At 43.0% G+C, this 21371-nt stretch overlaps 1 protein-coding gene across 1 annotated transcript in view; it reads left to right on the top strand.

Annotated features, from left to right (window-relative positions):
• The first annotated feature begins 16612 nt into the window (after positions 1-16612).
• LOC137587795 (IQ motif and SEC7 domain-containing protein 2-like) overlaps positions 16613-21371 on the top strand; it is a 63170-nt gene continuing 58411 nt past the window's right edge. Inside the window, exon 1 of the mRNA XM_068304427.1 lies at positions 16613-17343. Coding sequence (XP_068160528.1) covers positions 16613-17343 — 731 coding nt within the window. The remainder of the gene's footprint in view (positions 17344-21371) is intronic.

Here is a 21371-nt window from a genome sequence, read left to right as displayed (position 1 = left end):
GATGATGTCAGACCCTCGTCCTCTTCTTTCTTCTTTTCTTTCTGTCTCAATCAATACAGTCAGTCATCCAGATTTGCTCTCAAGTGAGTTGCGTCTGTTTTCTAATTTGCTTCCGCATTTCAACTTTAAACTTGAGTTTTGATGCTGTTCCGAGATTATTTTAGTTTTAGACGGCTGTGTCCAAAGTTGAGACAGAAAAAAGTCCACAGTTTGGACAGAATCCCAGCAGAGAAATAATCCTTGGAAACAAAATTTGTGCCTTTTGTGAAAATAATTAGTCCAAGCTATTTCTTAAAAATTCCAAGAAGATTCAAACCCTATCTGCAGTTTTAAAGATTTATTTTCAATATATATTTCCTTAAAAACTTGGAAAAATCTTGTGCTTTTACCACGGAAAAAAAATGTTCCATTAAGTTGTCACGGGAATTATTTGATGAGATGCTTCTAACATCCTGTCAGTCAGGATCTTCCAGCTGAGGTCACTTCCTGTCGCCGCCTCTGTGCTCTTTGTTCCTGTGTTCAGTCGACTCTTTTCATTAATTAATATTAATTTTCATTAACGTGCAACAAATTGCTTAGACCGGGGATAGGAGGAAGAGGGAGATGAAGATGGGGATTTTGTGCTTAAACTATGCATTAAAAACTGTTTAAACATTTAAAGTGTTGAATTCAGTAACTGATAACTGTTGGGGAAAAACAAATAAAAATCTAAAATTTTGTGCTCCAGATGTCCAAAACAACGGCGGTTAATATTTTTATTATTTCTAATATTACATTTTATGCATGTAATAAATAAATTTGTTTTTTTTAATTTCCTGATAGGATTTGCAGCGTTTCTCCCCTGAGGTTTGGTCAGCGACAAAAAACGAGGAAACGATGGACAAAAGATTAGAAACAGTTCAGATCTGAACATATATTAATTAATACATCATTGAAACAATACTTTTAAAATATTTGTCTTTTTGCTGATATTAAATTGTTAAATTGCTGATTTCTGATTGTTTCTTGTGCTTTGAATTTTTCGAAAAAATCTCAGAAATCATATGAAAATGTGATTTTAGCACCTAAATATTTCTTGATTTTGGTCAACAAGAAAAAAATTGGACAATTGAATTTGTGCTTAAAAGTGAAAAAAAATGTATTTATATATTGTACTCAGGTAATAAACTCTATCCCTGGTCTTCTTCTTCTTTTCCTTTCGGCTTTTCCCTTCAGGGTCTATCCCTGTTAACTTCCAAATAAAGGTTCTGGATTCTTTTGGATTCCATCTTGACGACCATCAGACGTTTTCTCTGCTTCTCTCCTTCTTCCTTCCTTCTCTCTATCATGTCAAGTCTTTTAGGAGAGGATACCTTCCTCCTCCTCTTGTTTTTCCATTCATCCACCTCTCCTCCTTTCCATCAGATCTTCTAAAAACCTTCCTGAGGATCCTGATGATGGACCGGGTCCCGCTCCGGGCTCAAACGTTCATCCTCTGTCTGTGACAACACTCTAGTGTGGTTCTCCTCATCTTCTCCCAGGAGAGTAAAGCCGGCCGAGGAGAAGGAAGGGCATCGTTTGTCCTCCCCCACCCTCATCCCCCAATGTCGTCCCTTTTTTCCATCCAGTTGTTCAGTTCAGTTCAGTTTGGTTGAAAGTTTCATTTGCTGGAAAAACAAACAAAAATTTAAAAAAAACAGAATTTCGCTACGGGAGGATTTTCAGTTCATCAGCTGTAATTTTACTACAACGATGTTCCAAGTCTGACTTTTTTTTTTTTTGTAGAACAAACAATTAAGAAGACATTTAGCTGTAAAAATAAGACATTTTTTAGTTGCGACTCAGGTTTGTAATTTCCAGCAATTCGAATTTTTCTAGACAGAAAATTTAGGAGCTGCTGGAAATGGATCTTTCAGACAAAAATTAAAATACAGTTTTTCCAATCGCATTTAAGAAACCAAACATGAGGAATCACATGTCTGACCAACATTACTTATAATACAAATATAAACCTGAAAAATTCATTTGAAACTTTCCAGATATGAAATAAATCCTGCCTCCAGCCCTTTCACAATGGGTGGTCTTCATCCCTACCAGTGTCCCTCCTCCTCCTCTTCCTCCTCCTGCTTTCCTTCCTCCAGAGGAATGGCACAGATCTGCTGTTTCCTCCTGACGGGACGGTGAGACGATCCGGCGGTGGATCAGGAATCAGCCGACTGATCTGCAGCTCGCCGCTCGCTCTTCTTCTGCAGGAACAACTGCAACCCCCCCCACCAGACAGCCAATAACCTGCAGGCAGCAATTAATTTCCCTCTCTACCATGGCTTCTCTCTCTCCTCCTCCTCCTCCTCTTCTCCCTCCCACCTGCTCCCCCCTCCCCTCCTGCTCCAGTTGTCTCTGAAGCTTTCACACATGTGAAACATCAACCTAAAGACCTCAACAGGTGAACGCAGCAGTGAGGTTAGAGTTTGTCCTCCTGGAGGAGACGAGGAGACGAGATGAGGAGACGTGTGTCCTCCTTTTTAAAACCTTCAGGTTATTGAATCGGGGAGGTGAAAGGGAGACGACACTTAATAAAATCAGAGGCGATCACAAAGCCACAACAGGAAATATCGATTTTTGATTCATGTGATTGCGCCGTGATGAAGCTGCACATGAAGCGTCCCTCTATTGTTGCTAGGCAACTGCAAAAACAGCTGCTGTTAGTCAATAGAGTACAGCCAACAGCCAATGGGTTAACAGATGTGAGTCTGCTCAAGGCTGATGAACAGTCAGATCAACAGGCCCTCAGACGGATCACATGGGTTACAGAAGAAGAAGACTTGTTTAAAACACCTGCAGAAGGAGTCAATTCCTGCTAATTATTATTATGGTCTGTAGGTCATTATTACGGTCTGTAAATGATTATTATGGTGTGTAGCTGACTATTATGGTTTGTAGATAATTATTATTGTGTGTTAGTCATTAGTATGGTCTGTAGCTTGTTATTATGGTCTGTAGGCCATTATTGTGGTCAGTATGTGACTATTATGGTCTCTATGTCGTAATTCTGGTCTGTAGATGATGATTATGGTATGTAGGTGACTACTATGGTCTGTAGATGATGATTATGGTCTGCAGGTCATTATTTTGGTCTGTAGGTGATTATTATGGTCTGCAGACACTACGTCTGTCATGCTGACGACACCTGTCATGAATCTTTACCTGTGGAGTGGACCAGTCAGTGGGTGTGATCCACAGCAGATGGTGTGTGTTCCAGTCCGTGTAACGGGGGCAGTGTGACATTATCAGGTCAGCTGCTGAGTATTTATGGGGCGACTCCCCCTGTGAAATACCCCCCTTTCTGTCTGCGCAGTGAATCAATAACCTCCCTTCTCCTCCTCTTCTCCTCCCATCATCAATTCTTTCTCTCCTCCTCTCGCCTACCTTCCTCTCATCTCCATTTGTTCTCCTCCCTGTCTCCATAATTACCTCCTCCTCTCCTCCGGTCCTCCTTCTCTCTGCTTATTTTTGATCTTCTTCTCTCCTTGTCCTCCTTATTCCTCAATCACTCACATCTCCTCCTCCCTACTGATGGGGAGTCCTCTGAAAGCAGTTTATCAACACAACATAATAATTAAATCGATGGAACACACACACACACACACACACACACACACACACACACACACACACACACACACACACACACACACACACACACACACACACACACACACACACTGTTATTTCATTTTTTCAACTCAAGAGTCTATAACTGTTTTCTTGTGGGTGTGGCACCGCTCTTATTATTAAATATTATCAATAATTATCTAATTGATTATCTCACATCATTCCATTCATTTCCACTCGTCTCTTTGAAAATAGACGTGTCATAATTCTCCTCTATTTTCGTGTTCTTTCCCCAGCTGACGTCTGATTGGTGTTTGTGGATGATGTCATCAGGTTGGTCGTCTTCTTCAGGGAGAATTAAAGTAGCCGTAAGCTCTGACAGCTGTTTATCTTAAAAGAGCTTATCTTTTCGGAAACACTTCCAATCATGAGTGACCCCCATGATGAGGGTGAGGAGGAGGAGGAGGTGGTGGAAGAAAGTACAGGGACTCACCCTCACTGTACTTTCATTGCTTTCACATTTACATTGAATGAAACACTTTTCAAACTAAAATTTGATTTCTCTCTCACAAACCTCCACATTCTAATCAAATCAGTTCATCTTTTGATTTGTTTCCAAATGAAATACAGTGAATGTCTGATATGCAGGATGAATTATTCAAGAATAAAATGAAAGATTTAAAGATAGAGAACAGAAGAAACCAATTTTTCTTGTTGTTTTGGCTTTCAGAACAATCCTGCCTTACATTTTCAGTCAAAAAAGAAAAGGCTACCTGGTGGAACGTCCCAACATTTGTTACTATTAATGTAGTTACCTGGCAACAAGTGGACTAATATGATTGGATGTAAAAAGAGTGTCCAAAGAAGGGAAGTGTTTCTAAAAACAAGAAGATTTGAACACTATTTAAATACTAAACCCAAAACATTAATTATTAACAGAGTAATTTATGGCAAAGAAATAAAATATAACAAGAACCAATGCAGTCAGAGACTGCAACATCCTGCAACACCCCTGAATTAAAAATTTTACCCTGACCTTCTTAGATAGGTCAAAGATCAAAGCTAATGCTCTGACCCACTGGCATAGATCAAAGCACTAGCTTTGATCTATCGTCTTACTCACACTGGCCTTCTCCCTTGTCTTTCTATCTTATCAGGTTCCTGAGGGTATGAAAGTTGAAATTTGACCTTGACCTAGTTTTCTCAAGGTTAAGGTCATCATCTCATTTTCATCCCCTTTGCCGCCCGAGTAATGTGCTTTTTGTCTCATCTTCCTATCTGCAAAGGTTGCGAAGACATTTTGTGGACATACGAATGTACGGATGAACGGACAAACACACGAACACTGACCATTACAATACATCACTGCTTTGAAGCGGGATGTAATAATATTTGACCTTTCTATGTGGCTCAGACCGAGATGCAAAACAGTAAGTTTCCAGTTTCAGTTTCTCATTTTGTGTTGAAACAAAATGAGAAACAGTTGAATAAATTGTGAATATCCTGACTTTAAACTGATCAGCTTTGCTTTTTCTGTTTGATGAATTTTAATATTGCGCATTGAAACAGGAAATCTTCATGAATCCTTTGTATTATTGTTGAATTGGATTCAAACGCGTCTCCGATTTCATGACGTCAACAGCGTCTGCTCTTAGCTGGTTGGGTTAGAATAGTCTTGCTGCCACCTGGTGTCTAACAGGAGGTACTGCATCACCTCTTGACCACACCGTGTACCACTTCAAGAACTCCCGTTAATTACCCGGGAAGGATCCAATTAACACGTGATCTTAATGCTTTCAGTGAACAAAGCATCAGTCTATCTAAAACCTAAAATGCTTTCAGAGCCACATTAATTCTTTTACATAAAATAAATCACTCCAAACTTTTCCTGAACATTTAATCTGAGGTATTTTCCACTAGAGGGCAGCAGAGAACAGCGTTGCTGATACTTGGACCAGTACATGAAGTAGGGATGGATGGGATGTGTGTTAACCACCATATTTGCTGATAGTGGAGGAGAATCCTGATGTCACAGTTTTCATTTTCTTTCCCCTTCCCCCACTCCTCAGTGTCTCCTCTTTAGATTCTTTTTAGCTTTCATCCACATTGATGAAGACTATAGAAAGACGTATGGTTTGGACTAGGAATGAATAGACCCACTCCTGGTTTGATAGCTACTATACGATGTTCTCTGTCCTTCGGGGGCAGCAGAAAGCTGTGAAGCTAACGCTAACAACTCTGAGAAAACACGAGAAAAAAAACGACGACGGATGAGTTCCCACAGAAAAACACGCTTATTCAACATGTTTCACAACTTCTTCCTCCCACAGCTGACCCACATGGCCTGCAGTAGTGAGATACAACAGATGAGAAGTCTGTTTGGAGGAAACGGAGCCCTATAATTTCTGGTGGGACTTAGTATGGTTTAAAATATGATATATTTATATTACATATTTACATATAACATTAAAATGAATAGAGAATCTCGCCAAGCGTGTGTGGTGTGTGTGATGAAGTGTTCACATCACTCAAGCAGCTGATTCTTAACCAAACCCTTCCATCTTTGAACCAGATAACAGAAGAGGCCAAACCGGATCCATGTGAGCCGCTATGAAAAACTCCAGGTACCGTTTCTCTCCCAGATGACATCGCCCTGACAGGTCGATGATCGACATTCTAGTTATATAATCAGATTTACCACCATATGTGCAGAACTTCAGCTGCATGCTGAGGGAGGCTGGTGAACTGAGTAAGAACGGGTTGTGTTCCCCTTCACTGTTCAAGTATCTCCAGGTCTGGATCATGAGTGAGGTACGATCTTGGGTTCACCCTAATGAGATGCAGAGTATGGAGGATCATCTTGACCTTTAGAGCATTTATTTAGACTTGCCAGGATCATCATGTAATTTATCCCGCGGTCATTAACACGGGAACAACATCCAGGATAGTGTCAAGAGAATGTGATGAAACTCCTGTGGATGTTCTGTCTCGCGCTTCGCTGCTCTCCCACACGGCCCACACACTGATCACAGGTCAGAGGTGGAGCTGCATCACACACAGGCGTGATGAAGCAACACTGCTGCATCTGCTATCACGCCTCTACACTGACAGACAAGAGCCATGTTCTCCTGTGCGCAGCCTGTATGGACAGCACCTCTGAAACACCAGCTTCCTCCAGCCTCTTCAGAACATGTGCTTCAGGGTTTTCATGTAGTTCCCATCCAGCCTGACTCCTTAAAAGTGTGTTGGAGTGGACGGCCCATTATCAAGGAGCCACGTCTGTGGATCTTCCATGATGCTAAAGAGTTAACGTTGGTTGAGACTAATGCTAAAGTCAGTCGAACGAACAAAACACAAAACACAACGCCTTTGACCGGCTAATGAGGATTGTTGTTGCTGTTTGTTGTTCATTTGTGACTTTTAGCTGGAAAAGAAATGTGAAAACAGGATGTTTGCATGCTAGGATTAGTTCAATCTAACCCGCCAGAGCAGCGCCATTTCTCAAGCTATATTAGTATAAGCCTGTTAACTTGGAGATGGATTTGAAGAAGGTTGCAGCTGAAAAGATGTGCATTGTTCAAAATTTTAATCCGGTTTTGTAAAATTATAAAGACATTTTTCAGCATCAGATCGTATGCATCTCTTGCTGTTTTGTTTTTTTTTTTGTTATGTGTGGGGGAATTTTCTTTCTAATCGGTTTGTGCAGAGAGAGTAGGAGGGAGTCCGAGAGCAGAGAGTGAGGAGGAGGATGGAGGATTTTCTTCGTCTCTGAGCCTGCAGTAGATAAAACACAGTTATATTTCCACACATTAATAACATGAGGGATCAAATCTGCAGTCTAACATGAATCCATTCGGTTAAAAACAATTCTTGAAAGTGTTTCCTGTAAGATAAAGTTGAAATTCAGGTATAGTTTGTAGGGACTGCTGATTGGATGTTCAGCATTCTGACACGTTTGGTCAGCTTCATATGTTCTACTTTCTTTATTTGGGTAGAGTCGGTTTATAGCTGTTAAAGCTTAAATCTTCTAAAAACAAAACCAGAAAATGAACTTAGATATTAAATAAACAGAGAATCTTAAACATGATCACACAGATCCTGTTCCTCTTTGCTCTCTACATAGTTGTAATGGCGCCTCTGGTTTCCTGCTGTGACGTCACCTTTATGGATGGAGTGTCTGGCCGACGTCAGAAAAGAAACTAGAGCAGCTGCTGCTCCTCTAATACCCTCCTTCTATTCCTCCTTTTCATTCTCCTTTGATTTTTCCTCCACTCGCCTCCTTTTGGGTCTTCCTTTGACCTCCATCGACTACTTTCTCCTAGCCTCCTATGACCTCATTTCTTCTTCTCCTCTTCAGATTCTATGCTTGTACAGATCATATGTAAACTGAACTCACAGAAACAGGAGGAAGCATGAATTTTAAAAAAAGAATAGAGGTGGATAGAGAAACCATAGAGGAATAAGAGGGAAAGAAGGCAAGGGGGGGAAAGAAAAGGACTGAGGGAGAACAGAGGATTCTGAAGATTAAGGGAAGAAAATGAGAAAAAAAATGGTGGTAGGAGGAGCAGCGTGTTAAGAAAATATGAGGTTGAGGAATAGCATGAGCAGAGGAGGAGAAAAAGAGGAATAGAAGGGTGGGGCAGAGTAAAAGGAGTAATGAAAAGTCAAAGAGTAAGAATGAGGGATGCTGAAGGAGGAGGAGGAGGAGGAGGAACAGGCAAAATGCTGCAGGTGCAGCAACAGAAGTGCATGCAGGAAGCCGATAGCCATCAGAGAGTGGTGCAACACAACGAGGTCTCACTCTGCTCCTGATTTCAGTGACGCTAAACAGTCCACGGAGCTCTCATTCTACACCTGTTGAACACAAAAGGATACATTTTCATAAATCAACATCGGAATTCAAGTATAGTATTGGCGCTGTTAAATAAAAGGTGTTTAACTGGCTGGTTATTAGATAATTTTAGCAATCAGCTAATATTAGCTGGGTATTAGCTGGAACATCCTTTAGCTGTTGACGTTCAGCTCAGGTTACAGAGTGAGCATCCTGTCGTAAAGAGAGGATCGTTGGAGCCGTCTTGCTCCCAGCAGCCTCGCTGGTATCGGACTGGTTCGGTGATGATTGGATTATTTTTGTTCCACAACAGCGGACGAACCTGAACCACAGGTGAATTATTATCTAACGACCATCTGTGTGTGTGTGTGTGTGTGTGTGTGTGTGTGTGTGTGTGTGTGTGTGTGTGTGTGTGTGTGTGTGTGTGTGTGTGTGTGTGTGTGTGTGTGTGTGTGTGTGTGTGATTAATTTCACGTGCGTGTGGGCTCGTGCCGTCGTCGTTAAATACCGGAGGGTTGATTCTGATCACCGGGACACGAGTCCGTCATGTTGCTCCGACAGGTGATCGATCGTCACTGATGAGTCTTTCGATCAGATGTGTGTTAATCGAACAGACCATATCGATCCTATTGGTTTGCCTCTGTCGCGTTTTCTTCACCATATTCACCGTTCGTGGGTTCGGCCCACTGGAACCTGAAGAACACGTTTGATGGAGGATTAAATAATCTTATCTCTATAGATAATAGATAATCATCATGATGATTGAAACCCTCGTGTTGTACTGAAACCTGTGTAGATATTGATTTATAGTTGTATACTCTATATAAATGTCTAAATACTGTGTGTGTGTGTGTATATATTTATATAGATCTTTGCTATATATGGGTTTATATGTACTAGATATAGAAAATAATTAAAGTTGTACACTTTATACACAATTATTAATATAGATATTTTATGTAGAAAAATTAATAAACTTCTGTACTTTAAATAGATATAAGATTATATAGTTGTATACTTTACATAGAAAAACAATTTATATAGTTACATACTAAACATTGCGCCCTTGTGCATTCGCGCGTCAACGCTAGCGACTTTACCTCGTCGCTTTTAGTAGGCAGTCACGTGATACCTTACGCGCATTCTATTGGCTAACGGCATCCGGAAGTGCGCTCCGTTCCGCGATCCTCGGACTTAGGTCGGACACAAAAGTGCTTTAAGGTAATACAGATAGAAGATGGTTCAATATCAGTATGGGGAGGGTTCATAAACGTTTATATTACCATAAATATTCAGATAAAGAGTTCTTCACTCTATCGCGGAATCCGTTAATTGCGTATACTTTTTATAAACTTTTAGTTTATGTAGATATATATGTAATATAGTTACACACTTTATTTAGTTTGCTATAGCTATGTGTTAAACTTTATAAAATTTATATAAATACAAATACCTTATGTAATGATAATATAGTTATATACTTAATATATTTCTGCAATTTATATAATTCTATGCTTTATGTAGTTATATAATTAATATAATACTGTAATAACATAATCAAATACTTTATATATTTCTATAATTTTATGCTTTATGTAGTGAATGTTTGTGAGTGTGTTTACCGAGTGTGTTTTTCACAAGTTCTGCTACTTTGATGTTTTTCCATGTTAAAGATAGCATTTTAATACTGCTAGCATTGCTGCTAGCATTGCTAACATTACTGCTATCATTGATAACTTGAGGACAGTGGACTCACAACAGAACAGATCAACTCTGAGGTCCATTGACTGCAGGTAACTTTGGCAGGGAATATATAGAAACAGCCAAAAAAAAAACCTCAGGTGAACCTTATTTAATTATTTATTCATTTATTGATTTATTTATTCTTTCATTTATTTATTTTTGCTGTTCTTAATTTTTGATCTGTCAACTCCGATCATGCATTATGTATTAAATCCTGATCTGTAGGAAACCATCAGTGAAATCTGTTTTTTTTCTAGAATAACTATCAGACTAATTTTAATACCAACGTGATCCAGATTCCAGGGGCGGGATGTTTCACGGTCACAGGACCAGCGTCAGCCTATCAGGAGGCAGCTGTGTAGGGCTCCTGTGTCTAGTTTTTTTTTTTATGGTGGGTATCATTTGTAGGAGTATTATCGTTGTGATTTTCGTGTCCTTCGACATGATAGTCTCAGCTGCTTTCAGCTCCCGTTCTTCTTCTATGGTGCCTGTAAGTATCGGCGCGTGCTGGCGCGTGCAGCCTCATTGGTTGTGATGTAATCATCCTCTCATGTATGATGTCCTGAACCAGCTGTGAAGGGATTTCTGCGTTTGACGCTGCGTGACTGCGTGTTTTTTGCGCTCTGCTGCCACAAATACTTCTCCTCCCTCCATCCTTCTCCATCCTGCTCCATCCGTCCATCTCTGTTCTCCTGCCTCCCTGTCTGGACTCTGCACCTCCTCCCCTCCTCTGGTAACAACCGGAGCAGCGTCGGTGGTGGTGGTGGTGGTGGTGGGGGGATCACCGGCGCTACCGCAGTGGATCTCTCGCCTGTCAGATGCAGAGGAATGATAATTAGGAAGAGATTGACTGGTAAAGGAGAAGAAAGAGGAGAGGAAAGAGCAAACGAGAGGAGGCTGCAGCAAGGAGCAAATCGGAGGAATAGACGGAGAATGGATTGATGATAATCTGATTACAAACAAGAAAAAAGAGGAGAAAGAGGAGCACCAGCAGTAGTGCTTTTTTTTTTTTTTGGAGGGACGATGGTGACAGCAGCAGCAGCGGAGGAGGGGATAGAGGGATGAACAGGGATTGATAATCCCAACCCCCCCCCCCACCTCCATTCCTCCATCAGCTCTGCGGGAGCCGCTGAAACCTGTGAGACTCAGCTGCCTGTTTTTCTACCTTCGGTCTGAATGCTGCATCCCCTGTTAGAAGGACTGCTAACGGTTAGCATGTGAGGGATGCACTGGTGTGCATGTCTGCTCATGTTAGGATGCAGTGTTTCACATTTCTCTATGCATGCATGTAGAGTGTAGGCTGTGTAACATACTTGTGGGCTGTATGAACCTGAACTACACGCTTCTTTCATTCCATCATTTCTTCCTCTCACCCGACCGATAATAAACCATCTGGATGTAGGAGATGACTCTAGCAGGGTGTGTGTTTCTATCCCTGTGTATTACTAAATGTGACCCGTGTCCTGGATCCACCCCAAAAACTCAATGGGTTCAGTCTGGCTCGAGATTCAAACAAGTTTAATGGAAATCTGGTCTTTTGGTTTAATCCTGCTGACAAACCAATGAAGAAACGGCCTCAGGTGAAAACAGAAAGTCATTGGTGGAGACTAAACCAAACAGGAAGGAAGCGATCAAACCAGATGGTGATTGGATCCAGAATCTGATCTGGATTGATTTATATATCAAAGGAATTAGAATTTCATATGTTTTTTACAGAATCTTCTTCTTTTCCTTTCGGCTTTTCCCTTCAGGGGTCACCACAGCGAATGAATTGCCTCCATCTAGCCCTGTCCTTTGCATCCTCTTCTCTCACACCAACTACCTTCATGTCTTCCCTCATTACATCCATAAACCTCCTCTTTGGTCTTCCTCTAGGCCTCCTGCCTGGCAGTTCAAAAGTCAGCATCCTTCTACCAATATATTCACTGTCTCTCCTCTGGACATGTCCAAACCATCTCAGTCTGGCCTCTCTGACTTTATCTCCAAAACCTCTAACATGTGCTCTCCCTCTGATGTACTCATTCCTGATCCTATCCTTCCTGGTCACTCCCAGAGAGAACCTCAGCATCTTCATCTCTGCTACCTCCAGCTCTGCCTCCTGTCTTTTCCTCAGTGACACTGTCTCTAGACCAAACAACATCGCTGGTCTCACCACAGTTTTGTACACCTTTCCTTTCATTTTAGCTGAAACTCTTCTATCACACATCACACCCGACACTTTCCTCCACCCGTTCCATCCTGCTTGTACACACTTCTTCACCTCTCTTCCACACTCTCCATTGCTCTGGACTGTTGACCCTAAGTACTTAAAATCCTCCACCTTCTTGATCTCTTCTCCTTGTAACCTCACTCTTCCACTTGGGTCCCTCTCATTCACACACATGTACTCTGTCTTACTGCGGCTAACCTTCATTCCTCTCCTTTCCAGGACAAACCTCCACCTCTCTAGCTTCTCCTCCACCTGTTCCCTGCTCTCACTACAGATCACAATGTCATCTGCAAACATCATAGTCCATGGAGATTCCTGTCTAACCTCGTCTGTCAGCCTGTCCATCACCATAGCGAACAAGAAGGGGCTCAGAGCTGATCCCTGATGCAGTCCCACCTCCACCTTGAACTCCTCTGTCACACCTATAGCACACCTCACCACCGTCTTACAGTCCTCATACATGTCCTGCACCGTTCTAACATACTTCTCTGCCACTCCAGACTTCCTCATACAATACCACAGTTCCTCTCTGGACACCCTGTCATAAGCTTTCTCCAGATCTACAAAAACACAATGCAGCTCCCTCTGGCCTTCTCCGTACTTCTCTATCAACATCCTCAAAGCAAATACTGCATCTGTAGTACTCTTTTTTGGCATGAAACCATACTGCTGTTCACAAATGTTCACTTCTGCCCTTATTCTAGCTTCCACTACTCTTTCCCATAACGTCATTGTATGGCTCATCAGCTTTATTCCTCTGTAGTTGCCACAACTCTGCACATCTCCCTTGTTCTTAAAAATGGGCACCAGCACACTTCTCCTCCACTCCTCAGGCATCTTCTCACTATCTAAGATCCTGTTGAACAACCCAGTCAGAAACTCTACTGCCACCTCTCCTAGACACTTCCATACCTCTACAGGTATATCATCAGGACCGACTGCCTTTCCACTCTTCAACCTCTTCAGTGCCCTCCTCACTTCATCCTGTTTTTTACAGAATCATAATAATACAGCGCTAGATACTCAAAGAGGCTTTACATTTGATCAATTATACATTCACTCCTCATTCAGTGGGGTACCTCTCACTCAACTGGGTGAGGGGGTGAGGAACAGAGAGGAAGGTGAGGGAGACGTCAACTCTGTGAGGCTGTAATGTCTGCAAGATGACATGCCTCACCTGGTCAGATGCTGCAGCTAACGTTAGCACACCTCACCTGAGGCTACAGATGGCCCTTTGCTATCGTTAGCATGTATGCAGCCAGTGCTTCTGCTCCATGAAAACTTTGAGCAACCAACAGCTTAATGACATCAGGATGTAATAAGTCAGCTGATTTGATACGTTTTTGCAGAATTTGTTTTTTTCGGTGTCTCGCATAACTTTAGTAGGATTAAGTGTGTGTGTGTGTGTGTGTGTGTGTGTGTGTGTGTGTGTGTGTGTGTGTGTGTGTGTGTGTGTGTGTCCTGCTGCCATCATTACAGCCTCTGTCTGGTCCTACAGTCCAGTTTTTCAGCCACTAGTACAATGCCTTGATATCATCCTGCTGATGAATCCCACAGAGGGTGTTGGTCTTCCACAAAACACCCTCGTCTTCATCCTCATCTGTCTCACCACCTCCCATTTCTCATCCCCCTCTGCTCTTGGTTTGGCCTGCTGGACTTTGGATGGGACCCTCCATGCATTCTGAGGAGTTAGGACATGTTGATGGCCTGGATCTTCTCAGTTGCTGTCTTACCTTCTGGAGGTCTTTAGCTCATCTCCTCATCACCATTTTCCTGTGATGAGGAGTATGTATGTCAGTATGTCATGTATATCAGGTCTGCTACCTTCTGATTGGTCCGTCCCATCAGTTCTGATTTCTTTCCTGACCAACTTAGGTCCACACTTTCCAATCTGAATGGCTTCCCCACGTCTTGACTGAAGATCCTTGATAAGAAGAAAAAAAACAGATGAACTGAAACACAGATTTTAGTACAAAGTACTTTGTGTTGGTTTCTTTGTCCTCTAATGTCGTTGGTGATATCTCATCACTGACTCGTCTGAGTCACGGATCAAATGGTAGAGGACATTCAAAACGTGGTTTTTGTTGAAGAAATTAATGTTTCTGTGAGGACACAATATGAAAAATGAGGATAACTGAGCTCTGCACAGAGATAGAGAGAGATTTGATTTTAACATCACGTTTATTCACAAAAGTCAAATTACAAAATAATCACATTGATACAAAATCCAAAAGAGATTCATGTAAAGAAGAATTTCAATAGTACTGTGCGTTTTCTGAACAAAAAAAACATCTAATCTTTTAACATGTATCAAAATAAAAAAACAGACAAATTATAAAAGGAAATTATAAAAGCTGAAATCGTGTCGAAACATTTTGGGATTTTTTTTTGCCTGAAATTTATGGCAGAAAATTTGAGCTTGATTATTGTTTGATTATTCATCAAAATTGATCAGGATAAATAGTAAGCTACTGAGGAGGTTAACTTAATCTGCTGAGGCATCCATTAACCTCTTTTTAGTACAAATAAACTAAAGTAGGCGTGACTCAGGGAGCTCAAACCTCCGTTGGGTCATCCAAATCAATCCGGAATACCATCAGAATCTGAAGTCCCGTTAAAATCTCATCAAGCTAACAGTGGAGAAACAGGACCTCATTGGTTAAAATGAAAATGGAAGTAAATGGAACTTATTTGGATTGGATTAAATAAAAAAAAACTTTGACATTTCACAAAATGCAGATTTACAAAAGTTAGAATTCTGCAGCCGCCACTCGCTAACACCTTTAGATGTTTCGTGATACTCAATGAACCAGGATTAGGAGAAATGGAATGATGAAGAGGAGAGATGAACTGGGATGGAGAAAGTGGGAGGAGAGGAAGGCGGTCGGTGGTTATCCGGTCTCTGGTGGCTTCACTGCTCGAGACTTCGTACCTTTAGTAACTAGAAAGAGAAGGATGGAGAAAGATAAAGCATGAAAGGACTGAAAGAGGAAAGGAAGGAATCATTTCTTTTCATCCACCTTTTTATGTCTTTTCTTCTCTTTCTTGTAAAGGATTGTGACGTGAAGAAGGACTAGAACATGTTTTCCAATGGGACAACACTGAATCCCGGATGCTTCATCATATCCTGGACCGAGACAATCATCTGACATGACATTCAAACTTCTCATGTTCCACCGTCTGATTGGCCGACTGCAGGATGGCGAGCTGAGTCCTGCAGGTGAACCCATGGACCAGGACGAGGTCAACCTTTCCTCTCCCAGAAGATGATCTTCAACAGATGTTGAGTTTTTATTTTGTAAAGCTTTGCGTTGTGTTGATTTCTCAAGATTTTGGTTCCAGACTGATTTATTGATTGTCTATTTTCTTTGGGAGAATTATCAGAATATTTTTGACCCAGGATTATATGATTGGTGGCCAGAGGGAAGCTGGCGGTTAGTCGACCTGTTTGTGAGGCTGCAACTGGATGCTAGTAAAAGACGTATCTCTTTTCCAATCATGTCAGACAATCCTTTGTTGTTCGGCAATGATCATGTTCCAAACCTGTAATATATTGGGACAAAGAAAATCGTCGTTCACAACTGCTTCTTGCAAACCCATGATCTGATCCTCTGCATGGAGTCCAAAGAGCTCATATGACACTGACAGCAGCTCTTTTTGGGAAACTAGACCGTCTATCTCTGTCTCCATTGGTTCTCTTTTTAACTGCCATGGGTCTGGAACCCAACCAGAAACGCCTGACCGAACCAAGGAATGATTGAGGACTCGATAAACCTCTCTGATTGGAGCCAACAAGGACAAGGACCCTCTTGATCTTTGAATCAGCACTCGAAGAAGAAAAAGTCCTCTCCCCCCCACTTACCTCTGGTGGGGGGGAGGGCAAAGGGTAGTTTAGCTTTTAGGGTGTAGCGTTTAGGGACCCTCGCAGTAGACATATAGACTTAAGTTTTTAGGCTGTAGAGTAGACCAACTAGCTTTAGATTCTGGTTTTAGACCTTCTCTAAGTAGTTTGTAGTTTGGCCTCTTTCATCATCCTGGTGAGATCTACACCAATTGAGTTAGCGTAGAATTTAACCTCCTTGCCAGCTAGCAGTATTCCCAACAGTCAGCAGCTTTTAGAGTCTTAGAGTCCAAGAAGTTTTTATTGGTTAACCTTCGTTGGGGATTTTCCAAGGTGCAGTTTAGCCTGAAGAGTCCGTAGCCATTAGCTTGTGCACTAGCCCTCTAACCAGCTAGTCATGGATGCTAATCAAGGTCAAGGGCCAGGCCCAGGCCAGGGCAGTCCAGAGAGTCCTAACCGTGCTGTGGAGTACCTTCTTGAACTCAACAACATCATCGAGAGCCAGCAGAAGCTTCTGGAAACACAGCGGCGCCGAATCGAAGAGCTGGAGGTCCAACTGGATCGGCTCAGCCAGGAGAACAAGGACCTACGTTTGGATCGGCAACCCGTCGCTCCTCCGTCACCTGCCCCTCCTCCAGAGCCACCAATCCCTCCTCCTCCACCACCACCCCCACCCTCTCAAAGCGCATCCATACTGATGAAGAATCACCTGCACCACAACAGTCAAGCTCCTCCTCAGCCTCCCTCCTCGATCCTCCTCCACCACAGCCACCATCAACACCAGCATCATCAGCAGCACCACCATTCCTCCACCCACCACTCTTACAACAGCACCAACGTCTCCACAATCCCAGTTTCTGTTACCGTCCCAACTTCCACCCCAACTTCCATCCCTATCCCAACTCAAATCCCTGCTCCGGTCTCCTCTTCAGCTTCTGCTCCACCTCCTCCTCCACCGATCCCACCCAGGGATCAGCCACGGGCCCACAGCCGACTGACTCGACTACCCTCCACCAGCACAGGCACCAACACGAACTTTGTTGAGAAAGAGAAGGAGAGAATTGAACGCCTGCACAGAACCAACGCTTCCAACAACCACCACGCCCACACCCTGCACCACCACAAACTGTAAGTTCCCTTACGTTCCCTATACTGACTGCAACCACAGCCAAAGGTCAGACGAGAGGAAGGCAGCAGGTACAAAGGTGCTTTTTGGTAAAAATTGCTGGACACCAAGAAGAAATCTGAGTTTGTACTATAGACGATGGTAAAATCTGACTTGGAATGAAGTCAATTCAACTTCAACAAACATTCCAGTTAATATGGCGTCCTTTCTCCATATTTCCAAACTCAGATTTGACCGAGCGTTCGTCATCGCAGTCTTAGTTTTGCCTTAGCTCACGTTGACGTTGACTCTGGTTGCTACTAACTTTGCAGCTTCTCTAATGCAGGTTTTGTGGAAAAACCTGCGCTAAAGTTGACATGAAAATTCTTCACGCTTGGTTCTTTGCTAGCAGGCAACAGATTTTAAGGCTGTGTTTTGTTTGCTTTGAAATGTTAAGACTTGAACAAGCACGAATGAGTGAGAATTTGTTCCTCCAGAAGAGAGGGTAACAACTGGTTTGCACTTTCTTTGAGTTTGCTTGTTTGGTTCACAAGTTTAATTAGTAGTTTTACGTCGGTGAGTAAACAGGACAACCAAGCAAACGGATTCACTGGATATCCATAATTTGTAGGAGTGCGTGAGATCAATCCACGAAACTATGACATCATGTCTTGCTGACTGAATAATCTGATGAATTATGAGGTTTCTTAACTGGCCTGATGTTGTATTCTCCTCATTAAATTCTGAAGTCGGTTGCCTGGCAACCCTACCTGAGGAGCATCCTGTCCAGGAGTGTTGACTGACGCTGTAGGACACGGGGCTGTGGCGTCGGGAACAGGATGCTGGGTTGCAGCTGTCCCGTGCACACGGCCAGTGTCTTTGTAACAGCAAACTGAACTGTCTGTGGGACGTGCTGGCCATAGTGATCACTGTTGCTATGCAACAGTGGAAAACTGATCTGAAGGACAACACTCTCAAACAGAAACAGTTTTGACCTCACTCGATGTTCTGAGGCTGTGCTAAGCTTGTTGGGAACATCGCCGAAACATGCAGAGCAGAAAAGGCTGCAGAGATGAAGGCTGGGAAACGCAGCGATGACTCATGGAGGCGATGTAACGGCGCCGCTGCTTTGCCTTAGAAACACTTAAACGTACATCCAGAAAGTGAAATGGGTTGGTTGGAGATTCGTAGAGAGCGACGGTCACATGTGGGTTCATCTGAGGCATCTCAGAAGGGGGTAAAGAAGAGCATCCTTGCCTTGGGACCTTCAGGTCCAGCCGATGTCGTGAGAAATGTCTGACCTTAAACTCTCAGATGATGTGACAGCGATGATTCCCTCTGAAATCACAGCACCAATAAGCCGCTTGCTGCCTCCTCTGGTGCCATCCGATAAATCTCCCACTGTACCGGGACAGCTGTGGCACAAAGCTGCCGACACCAGTTTCTGGGTTCTTTTAGTCCATGATGCAGCAAAATGCAAAACACCCCCACCAACGATCCATCCTGCAGCCCCTCAGGTCAGGGAAAATCAGAAATGTAAGGACGCTGTGAAGGTAAAACATGAGAAAGTGTTGGCCACACTTCATAGACAGGAGCTGTATTATTATTATTGTTATTATTATTATTATTATTATTATTATATTCTCTTAACTATCTTTACTGATTGTTTTCCAGAGAATGGCATAAAAAAAGAGATACGGTATTTCTGGTTTGTTAACGGTTTCACTAAAGTTCTACGTCGGCGGAAGCAGCAGAATATTAGAATAAAATATTTCTAATCGATAATTATCTATAATGTGATGGGCCGAGATGAAGTTTCAATGTGAACGCAAATAAAAACACATTTAACAAAAGTATTACTAAAACTGTCACATAAATGTACCGGTGTTTCATTTTGATTCATGTCAACCATGTTGCTTTAAAGACCAAAGTCAGATCAAATGAAATCAAATAAAATCACATCAAATCATCAAACTCTAGAGCTAACATTAGCTTGTCGCTATTGTGGAACCACCTGGTGAAACACTGAGGCGTACTGGGCCTCTTTCATGATAGATGGATGTTTTTCCATCTTCTGGTCCAAACGTTGGTCAGACCATCTCTTGGATCTGATCCCTGATCCAGATCCTGTCAGTCTCCCGTGTTGATGTTGATGATGGAGGCGGCGTCTGCTGATGATGAGGGTTTAAACGAGCCCCGTCAGCAGCACCGCTGCACCAGGAGTGTGTGACTTCCTCCCATCGGCCCCGACTCCTGCTGGCAGGAGATCCTCAGCGCTTTACAGACATGAATCCGAAACATTTTTACACCATCGAGAAACGCTCCAGGTTATTTTTATGGGGATCCTGCTGCATGTTGTTTCCATTCGTTTGTGTGGAAGCTACAAAGGCCGACTCAGCAGTTTGTCGGACGTTGATTAGAAGCTCCTCATCAGCGCTGATAATCCTGACCTCAGCGTGTTTTTTACACCAATCAAACGGCTCCAGGAGATGCAACAACACGAGTGCAGGTGTCTTTTTAAGGAGGTCAAGTCGCAGGGGTTGATGCATGATCACAGCCCAAAGGAGGTGCTGCATGATCACGGCTCAAAGGAGGTGCTGCATGATCACAGCCCAAAGGAGGTGCTGCATGATCACAGCCCAAAGGAGGTGATGCATGATCACAGCTAGAGGAGGTGCTGCATGTGCAGAAACTGAAGAAGGTGTTTAGTAGCAGAGAACTCCACATATGCATGCTAGGGAGGGAAAATGAGGTAGATGGAAGAGGTGGACTGGAGTGTGTGAATCCGTGGAGATGCTGCAGGAGCAGCGTGATGGGCGGGAGTGGGAAGGGAGGTGCATCAGTCGTTTGGGAGGTGAATCATGTGAGAGAGGAGTGTAAGCAGTTAGTGTGACAAAGGTGGAGGTATGCTGACCTGGTTATGCTGTCAATGTGGGGTGTGTGCTGTCAAGGATGACACCCAGGGGTTTGGTGGGGATGGATTGGAGTTGAATGATGGTGGTCATGTGATACAAACTGACGTCAGACTGTAGAACGGTTTGAAGCCATCTTCTAAAGTGTGTGAATGCACCCAGTTCCAAAAACAACTCACAGAATGTAATTAGAGAGATTATGACATGACTTCAGTCTGTTTGATTGATGATGTCATCATTCTGCAGCTGACCTGGATGTGATGTCACACACACACACACACACACCTCATCCTCTCCTGTCCTCTGTCCGGCCGTCTGTCTGCTAAATTTGGCAACATGGAGATGACATGAAGCCACGACAGGGTGGTGATGGGGTGGATGGTGGGGGTGTGTGGGGTTAGTGCTGTCATGGCAACAGCTCGGTAGGCTGAAGAGAGGAGGAGGAGGACGTGGAGGAAGGTTTCATAACAGCAGACATCTCTGCAGTGTTTCCGTCCGTCCTCATCTTTATTCATCAGCTGAGATGTCCTGGCCCGGTGACATCGGAAACGGACGCCAGTAAAGCCGCGAGAGGCTAGCAGGCTAACATGTTAACCCAGCACATCTGGTGCAGGTTGATGATGTCATCTGCAGACATCTGGGGAGCGACTGACCTCCTCTTCACAGTCAGTGATCCCACATTATGATACATGAGTGAACGTGTAGTTTTAACAGCGGGTGGCATCTGGCGCTACAGATTGAGGTGACTTCACTCGCTGTTCGCTGTAGAACAGAAACACCTCATCTTCCACCATCGTCCTCATCTTGTGTTTTTATATTTAATAAAGTTTCATCCATCAGCTCAACTCCTCCCCATTGTCCACAGCGATGAGCGCATTCTTCACTCACAAATATGAGTTATTAAATGTCTTCCAAAGGAGAACAAATCCAACAAACAGGATATAAATGTTGGATGGGTCGGCTTTCTTAATGATCTCCACTGAGGAGGTGAAGGAATCAGTTTGTTTGTTGGTCTGGTAGCAGGAATGAATGAAATATGATGCAAAGGCTGGACATGTGACAGGAAGAACACATTAAATTTAGAAGTGGATCTGGATTAACGAGTGTGCTGAGGGTCATTGTCTGTAACATTATGACCC

This window comes from Antennarius striatus, chromosome 2 (assembly GCF_040054535.1).
Source record: "Antennarius striatus isolate MH-2024 chromosome 2, ASM4005453v1, whole genome shotgun sequence".
Taxonomy (NCBI): Eukaryota; Metazoa; Chordata; class Actinopteri; order Lophiiformes; family Antennariidae; genus Antennarius; species Antennarius striatus.
Note: the sequence above shows the minus strand (reverse complement) of the source record. Positions and strands in the feature narration are given on the sequence as shown.